General features: G+C 38.7%; 1 protein-coding gene across 1 annotated transcript; it reads left to right on the plus strand.

Annotated features, from left to right (window-relative positions):
• The first annotated feature begins 312 nt into the window (after positions 1-312).
• LOC119422891 (suppressor of cytokine signaling 1-like) lies at positions 313-8852 on the plus strand. The gene is made up of 3 exons (XM_037690300.1): positions 313-537; positions 5056-5243; positions 8528-8852. The coding sequence occupies exons 1-3, from the start codon at positions 313-315 to the stop codon at positions 8850-8852; spliced, it is 738 nt and encodes a 245-aa protein (XP_037546228.1).
• The last annotated feature ends 303 nt before the right edge of the window (positions 8853-9155 follow it).

Below are 9155 nucleotides of genomic sequence, written 5' to 3' on the forward strand. Positions count from 1 at the left end.
GGAGATTGTCCAAGGGCCACTTTTTGGCCCTCGGGCCTTAAGTTACCCTAGTCTGTTGTAAAAGATGTTGAATGATTGTGCTTTTTTCTGTTTCAGCTCAAATAAAAGAGCACAACTGGTCTCCACTGGCCTTTTGACACTTCCTGGTCGTCGTAAAACATATCTACTAAAATGTATGCGACATGGAGTCTGAAAGAAGAGCGATAAGATCCCAATGATCAGCCAGAAAAGGATGAGCGATGGAGAACCTGTCTGTGAAAAGAGAAAGATTGGGTGCCACGAGCGCTCACGGGGAGGATTCTCTTTTCTAGGATGGTCAGAGACCGTCTTGACGGAACAGTAGTACAGAACCGAAACCAGAACCACGCAGCCGAGGAGCAGAGGCAGAGTCCCAGCTCAGAGGAAGCAGCCGCACCGGAGAAACCCCAGAGCTCAGAAAAGGTTAAAGCAGAGAGCCAGGAGCCCCCGGAGAGGCAGCTGAACGTTCTGCTCTGGGACAAACCGAACCATGAGGAGAACCCTGCCTCCTGGAGCGCGGTCAGTACCGGCTGTTTACCTACCTTAAATCAACTGTGCGGTTTATTGCCGTTATTGCTTTATTTTATTTTTTTTAATGCAGAACAGAAATCAGGCGGCTGACCTGAAAGGAAATTTAGGACTAGTAGAACTGCTTATCTAACAATACAGCTGTGTGAAACGAAGAGGCACAAAGTAATAAAACTATATATTTTTTGTAAAATAACTTCCTTTAAATGGGCAGCACGGTGGCGCAACTGGTAGAGCTGCTGCCTCTCAGCGAACAGGTCCCTGGTTCAAACCCCGGTCCAGGGGCCTTCTGGGTGGAGTTTGCATGTTCTCTCCGTGCATGCGTGGGTTTTCTCCGGGTACTCCGGTTTCCTCCCGCAGACCAAAAACATGCATGTTAGGCTGATTGGTAACTCTAAATTGTCCCTAGGTGTGAGTGAGAGAGTGAATGGTTGTTTGTCTCGTTTGTCTCGTTTGCCTCTATGTGTCCCTGTGATGGACTTGCGACCCGTCCAGGGTGTACCCCGCCCCTCGCACAGTGATTGCTGGACATGGGCACCAGCGACCCCCGTGACCCAAAATGGAATAAACGGGTAAAGATAATGGATGGATGGATGGATGGATGGAACTTCCTTTAAATAATAACAATACTACCATTAGACTGTTGATGCAGTGTAGCTCGGACTTTATTTCACTGATGCAACCAAACATGGTGATCTGATTAATCATCTACATTACTTGAAGGGGATTTTCCCAGTCAAACATAGTTTATCTGTTATGTATAATAAAAATATACAGTTTTAGCATAAGTTGAGTCACACTTATTAATAAGATAATAAAAAAAGACATCTGGCAACATCTGTACAATTGACTGCGTTTTAGCCTTTTTTTGTGTTGGGTGGTCATCTTGAATTGGATTGACTCTAAAAATTAAAAAGTTAGACGTAAGTTCATATGGATAATGACAAAAAAGCAACAACAACAAAAAAAATACATCTTGAAATAATCTAAAAGAGTAGGCCCAGGGCTTAATTTGTAAACTGATCGATGACGGAACGCAAATAACTTGAGGCCCGATGGTGGTGGTGGGGGTGTCTGGGGGTCCTCCCCCAAAAAATTTGAATAAATTTTATACGATTTCCTGCATTTTGGTGTATTTTAACGGGTTGTTAAACATCTACCTTTACCTACATTTGTAAACACTCCTCTTCTGTCAAGCATCCTGTTATTTTGACAAATTAGTGCCATTGTTTTGAGACGTAATGTGAATAATACACACAAAACATTTGTCTTGTATTTTTAATAAATAATCAAAATTTTATTAATGACCCACTTAAACTGTGTAACTGATATGCAATTTAGTTATGCTGTTTAATTATATTTTTGAGTTTTTTTTAAATAAAATTGCGCAGTGACTTTGGATTTTTAGGGCAGAGATTTTTTAAAGGGTAGAAGCGGAAATGCTTACTTGAAGGGGCACGTACGTGATATTAGGAATATTGTAGCTGTTGTGTTTAAAATGAGTGTTAATGTTAATATTTTCAGTTTACATTTCCAATAGAAGTTTTATTCGTTCAAGGCAGTCAAATTTGTTCATAACTAATATTAGTAAGTCTGAGAGTTACCAGATCCAAGCAAACAGTTACCAGAACGCACCCTGTCAAAATAAGAGAGTTCCCGGATCCTGTTCTGGCAGGATCCGGCTCAAATTAAGTCCCGAGTAGGTCAGTCATAATTCGTCTGGTTAGCCTTTAGTCATATATCTCAATTTAAAAATGAGCTAAAACTGTTCAATAAAAAAAATAAAACTTTCAAGATTGTTGTTAAATTAAACCAGAAAGTGGGAAATATAACAAAAGAATAAATTTAAGTGCAGGTATGTGCCTGCACATAGGTAAAGCAGGCCACTGTCTATTCAATGAGCGTATTTTGAAATTATATTTTGGTTTAAATTTAATATAACACCAATGATTATCAGTAAAACAAAGACAAATTAACATGTTTTTTTAATATACATTTTGAATGAGACATTATTTTCTCAAATCAAAGACGACAAAAAATTAAAACCTTTTTTTTTTTTACACAGTAGTTATACCTTTAGAATGCACAATAAAAACAATCATAAAAGCAATATTTCTACTCCTGCAGACATAAAATATGCATTTATACAGAAAACAATGAAATTGGACCCAAGCACACTATTTGTTTTAATTAACGGCTGCAGATATGTCGGGTTCAAGACGTCTTCATTGTGGAGGTTTCACATTTATATCATTTATCTAAGTTCAGACGTGGACTTTGAACCTAAATACGGAGCGTTTCATCTGCATGTTTATGGTACAAAGTTTTAATGCTGTTCAGAGTCATGTCGTTCCTTACTCTACTGTCAACAGTGAAATACAAAGACTTTAATAAGAAACTAAAAATCAGAAATAGGCCAAAGAGAATAAAACTAAAATCTGAACTTGGTTTGGGAAAGTGAAAGTATTTTATTTTCTCTTCAGTGTGTTTTCTGTTAATGTTTGAATCATTACTGTTTTTTTTTTTTGTTGTTTTTTTTTTTGTGGGAAGTTGCTTTAGCATTCCTGAGTTCTGTTTGTGTGGAAAAAACGCCACAAAAACTTGAGAGTAGAAGAAAAAAGGAGAACGTGAGGGAAATGCTCAGTGAAAAAGCATTTTATTCAGTTCAATTCAGTTTATTTATATAGCGCCAATTCATACAAACTTGTCTCAGGGCACTTTACAGAAACATCCACATACTTAGATAAACCAATTAGTAAAGTTCTCTACCTAAGGAGGCCAGCAGACTCGTTGAATCTTCACTTCCTTGCAGTCTCCCATTCTGAGCAAGCACAATGGCAACAGTGGAAAGGAAAAACTCCATATATCAACCATCAAATAGGCACAAACTGTAGGATAGGTTTGTTGCAATCTTTTGTGTTTTAAGAACATTTAAATATAAAATTAAATTCACTAAAAGTTTTAAAATGACAAATATAACATGAAACTGTAGGAATTTGTTTGGACCCGAGTGTGAAAATATTTCCTCTTTATTGATTCAAATGGACATTAAGATGCATCTTTGTAGTCAAAGAGGTCTGGTTGCTACAAACATTCGTTATGACCGTTGTCACCTATCGCCATGAAACAGGAAATTCATGGATGGATGGATCCATCCACCCCAAGGCTGAGAAATTCTGGGATTACAGCAGCTGTTTGTAACAAACGGCAAACAAAAATATACACATGAAAAATAAGTAGAACAGCAATAGATATTGACAAGAAAATACTAATAAATTAAAACTGAAGATCAAAAAGTGTATGTATAGATTTATTTTTTTATTTTTTTTTAGGACATCTTTTGGTATACACTTGACTTGTAGTTCTTTTGGGGACTTCTGGTAGAACTCCATTTTTGTGTTAGCTGTTAGCTTTCGGCTGAGGTGTGGATTGAGGTTAGGGTTAAGCACATATTGGTAATGGTTTAGGGTACATGTCAGGGTTTGTGTAAATAGTAGTCAATTCACTGGTCTATTTGGGATTAAAATGCAAGCTTTTTTACAGCCATGAAAGTACAAACAGACGAGTTTAGTCTGTTAGTTTAATAGTTGGGTTTTTTTCTGGGTTGGGATCTGTAATTACTGTTAATTCGTCGGGTGGGGTTCGGAAATTATGACTGCGGGCTGGGGCCTGGTCAGATCAGATTTTTTGGGCCCGAATGCAACTCTATCTGGCAGTAAAGCTGAGCTCATCTTTAACCATTATTTCCACTTGATAATCCTGTCAAAATAAAATACAATAGTATTCTTCAAGTTGTGTCTCTTTCCTTTGTTTTGTTTTAAGAAGTGAATAAATGGAAAGTGTGGTGTCAGAAAATATCCCAGACTGGAATAACACAATTAAAAACATCTTAGCATGTCATTACCTACCTGTTTTTTTTTTTTTTTAAGAAAGACTTTTGCATCAATTCTTCATATTAGCTAATTTTAGCAACACTTTGAATTTATAAAAACTACTGCCCATCACTAACCTACAACTGATTAACTTTTAGAGTCAATCCAATTCAAGATGGCTGCCTCTCCTAATCCAACATAGCAAACTCAAATGTGGCTATAACTCAGTTTTGCAGATATTGTAACAAAATTTGATGGGGTAGTAGCTGTGAATCATTCCCCACACACACTCTGAGCTTCAGCAGATAACGCAAGATCTGGAAAAATAGCGATAGAAGGTTCATGCTGCCATTTTCCAGATTTATTCAAAACAACTCCATAATTTCTCAACAAGAGATTATCTCAATTTTAAACATGCTTTCCTTTATAGAATTCTAGAACTCTTACTAATTCACTATTTTCACGATACATTGATTGACTATTTTTATTAATATTTTTACAACCAATCTCTGGATTTTTTTGTCAAAAGTCTTGCTGTCGACAGAAAACAGTTTGATTTATGTGTATAAAGGAATACTAGATTGCATCCTGAGCCCACATGAACTGTTTTTTTTTTTTTACTCTTTTTCTCCTGTAGCCACTGACCGGCGCCACTGTGAACAGCTGGCCCTCACACCTCCCTTCATTTAGCAGCAGAGCCGAATATCAACTGGTGAAACACACCTACCAGCAGCTCCAGCACAGTGGTTATTACTGGGGACCAATGACCATGGAGGAAGCTCATGAAATGCTCTCACACACATCACTGGGAACTTTTCTCCTCAGGTAATATTACAGTTCTTTTGACTCAGTCTTTTTATTTTATTTTTATTTTACTGTATTTGTTAGTCTGTTGCCATACTAACATTAAAAATGTTGATCTTTCATCATTTCTTTACTCTTTTCTAAAACTTTAGATGTTTCTGCTTGACTCCTTTGATCTTTTTTAAGCCTTATTTTTTATTCTTTTTCTCGAGCGTCATTCCTCCTATAATAATGTTAAAATACTTCTTTTAATAATTTTGGGGAAGTTCTTTTTGGTGTTGTTCATTGCACCTTTGCTCATATTTGTTAGACTTTAGTCTTTTTTTTTTTGACAACCATGTGCTAGAATTATTATCCTTCACAGTTCAGATATCGTACCCAGGGCTTAATTTGAGCCAGATCCAACCGTAACAGGATTCGGGAACACTCTTATTTTGACATGATGCATTCTAGTAACTGTTTGCTTGGATCCAGTAACTCTCAGGCTTACTAATAATAAAGTTATGAACAAATATGACTGCCTTGAACGAATAAAACTTATACTGGATATGTAAACTGAAAATAATTACATAAACACTCATTTTAAACACAACAGCCACTTACGAGCATGTGCCTCTTCAACTAGCATTTCCGCCTCCACCCTTAAAAAAAATCTCCGCCCCTAAAAGAGTGGTGGGGGTGAATGCTGAGCTAACCAGGCAGTTGTACGCAGGCAGGAGCCCACTGGCAGGAGCCCACTGGCAGGAGCCCACTGGCAGGAGCCCACTGGCAGGAGCCCACAGGCAGGAGCCCACAGCCAGTCACGAATAGATGGAGGAGAAATTTTTATCCATGACCAGGTGCAATGGCAGAGACAGGGGTGGCCAAGGCCACCAAAGATTAATCCTTAGCCCCACAGCTTCAGCTCACAAGGGCCACCCCAATAACTTGAGAACACTATACTTAATGCTTCCTATGCTTAATAACAAATGATAGGGGTGGCTGGTTTACATATAAAGCGGGAGCCATCTTGGATTTTGATGTAGCAATTCAATTTTTGATAGTGACCTTTCTTACACATAGATTCAGCCATACAACAAAAATTGAAGTCAATGCCTCCCTTATTTTCCAAATTATCATGCTCACAACATGCATGGACACATTGGCGTAGGGTATTTTCAATTCACTATCTTTGCTCTGTGATGGGAACAAACATAAAGGCTTAGCATTGCTTGAAAGAATGCATTGCCAGCTGCTTTTCATGCCTGAGTTTTAGATAAGACCATCTTTTGATGAGAAGGGACTGAATAGTAGACGTTTTGATCAAACCTTGAAATTGTTGCTGATTTCATGTGATATCGCAACATATGCTCAGAGTGTGACTTGAATGACTCTCAGCTACCACACTTCATTTTACCTCAGTATCTGTAAAGTTGGCTGAGATAAATGACGTTAAGATTCAAAGCAGTCTGCTGGCTCCTCAGATAAATAACATTATTAACTTACTTTGAATGTTTCACTTCAGTGCCTTAAGATTATTTCTGTTGTGACTTGACGCTATATAAATAAACTGAAGTGAATTGAATTGGACAAAGCCATTTTTATCCATGCTAATGTCAGTTCACTGTGGCAGCCATCATTAACTGAGTTGAAACGTGACTCCGTTTTAGCTGTACATGCAATGACTACCTGCTGAGGATTTCAAAACCCATCCAGTGCTTCATAAAATATTTTGGCAACAGACATTGTTGATGGCAAACTTTTACTAACAGATCTTTTCTGATCAGTTAGTTATCTGAGTATGTGTTTGTGACAATTGCAGCTATACCCAGATATAAGGATCAAGGAGAACAGAGACTCAGAATCAGTTTACAAGGTGAGCTATAAGAAATAAGCCAGGGGAGGGACTGGAACCCCGAGGAGCAGAGAGAGGGTTAAGAGTCTTGGACATCAAGGGTGATAATGATGTTGCAGTTCATTCTTATGTTGGTGGTTGAGGTCAGTGTGGGGAGAGTTGACCCAAATAGTTCCAGGCAAAGGAGGTTCAGGAGAAAGGCAAGTGGTAGGAAGGCGTGGGGGCAGCTGGTGAGGCAAGAGGAGGATTCAGAAAAACAGGACATCAAAGGTAACATGATGGAGACATGAAAAAAAAAAAGCACAAGTTATTAATATTGTGCTTTGACCACAAGTAGAAGGCTACAACAAGACTACCGTTGGCAGGTAATGCTCCAGCGCTGGCTGAGTGTCTTCTGAGGCCTCTTAAACTCCTCATGCTCATCAAGTCGCACGATCACAGTTGTGGCTAATTAGTCCGACTGTGGGAGCAGGAGCTGGCAGAGCAGAACTCCCACAGTGTTAGGGGTGACTCTCAGTGACTACCACACCACATTTTAGCACAGTATTTGCCAAATTGCCTAGGTTATAGCCTGTTCTGTGTGTTATGGAGCACCACCAAAGGTGAAACAATTAGGCCTGTCACGATAACAAATTTTACTGGGCGATTGTCTCAGAAATTATTGCGATAAACGATAATGTTGATTGAAATTTGACAATAATCAGTAAGAAGAAATGTTTAATTTGTTTTACATGTAATACCTTTTTCGACAACCGGATGGCAGTATAAGACTGTTTGAACTAAAGGAGCTCACAAGTAAGGGAGCGAGCGTGTCTCTTTAAGAAAAATGGGAGGGAGACCCCTTAACGTGACATGGGCTGTCTCTCTTCGGTTCTCAAAATGGCGGATGCTCGGTGTGGTTTGAGCTCTTCAGCATAGCATTTTTCACACAAAGCGTTTAATTAAAAAAAATCAGTAAACAAGTTCTCAGCTTCTTTTTGCAGAGAAAACCTTTTTACATGAAGGCATGGGTTTCAACCGTGAATTTTTGAGTTTCGACAAGACGGAGGTTTTTTCCCCGAGGTCGGCCTGTTAGCTTAACTCGTAGCTTAGCTTCTCAGCTTAGCTGCTTTTAGCAATCCAAAAATGTGATTTTGGAAAAATTGATATTTTTTTTCCATTTCATTTACCCTTTATTTATCCAGGTAGTCTCATTGAGCCACGAGAACTCATTTTCAAGAGAGACCTGTTTAGGTCTTTTTGATTTTAAAGAGAATAAAGAAAGGGAGGGGTCAGTGAAGAGCACCGGAGTTGCGCCTTTTGTCATCCAGTGTCCAGTAGAAAGAGAGACACACGAAGAAACGATAAAGCCGATATGAATGAAAATTCATTTTCATTTATCATGCGATTAATTGATTTATTGTTTATTGCGACAGACCTAGAAACAATGAAAGTGAACTGTGCAGAGAGTGACTTCATGCTCTTGTTGCAGGGACAGCGGTCAGCTGGATGTGTTCTTCACTCTGAGCTATCAAAGCGAAGACGGCCCGACGAGCGTCCGTATCCAGCTGAACGACCTGCTCTTCAATCTGTACGGCAGCCACAGGACTTTTGCCTCACTCTTCGCTCTGCTAGCTTTTTACACCAGCTCTTCTTGCAAGCTGACGGAGCCGTACCGCAGGCAGCGCCCAGAGCGCCTGACGCAGCTGTGCAGGAGAGCATTTATACGCACATACGGGGCAGAAGATATAAACACCTTCCCTGGACTGGACACTCAACTTAAAGCCTACGTGTGTGCATACCCTCACAGTATATAGGCACACCTGTGGATGCAGAGCTTTTTGTGGTAAAAAATTATATTTATATTTGTGTTTGACAATAAACACACATTTTTATAAAAACACAATTTATCACAAACGTGCAGTTTATGAGTATTTCATTAGCAAACTTTTTTTTGTTGTATTGATCACAATTGAATGTTATACAGAGTACGCACAGAACTAAACTGAATTAGATCAGGAAAAGTAAAATAATTCAGCACATATTACTAGTTTTGTTTAAAACTGGATTAATTTAGGTTTGGTTACTGGTACATTTTAGGCGAATAAATAATTTCCTGA

This window comes from Nematolebias whitei, chromosome 16, assembly GCF_014905685.2.
Source record: "Nematolebias whitei isolate Nwh7 chromosome 16, NemWhi1, whole genome shotgun sequence".
Lineage (NCBI taxonomy): Eukaryota > Metazoa > Chordata > Actinopteri > Cyprinodontiformes > Rivulidae > Nematolebias > Nematolebias whitei.

Excerpts from the sequence above, each read along its gene's own strand:
- LOC119422891 (XM_037690300.1), top strand. The coding sequence starts at position 313 with ATGGTCAGAGACCGTCTTGACGGAACAGTAGTACAGAACCGAAACCAG. Across the intron at positions 538-5,055 it reads ACCCTGCCTCCTGGAGCGCG|CCACTGACCGGCGCCACTGT; the intron begins GTCAGTACCGGC and ends TTTCTCCTGTAG. Across the intron at positions 5,244-8,527 it reads CTGGGAACTTTTCTCCTCAG|GGACAGCGGTCAGCTGGATG; the intron begins GTAATATTACAG and ends CTCTTGTTGCAG.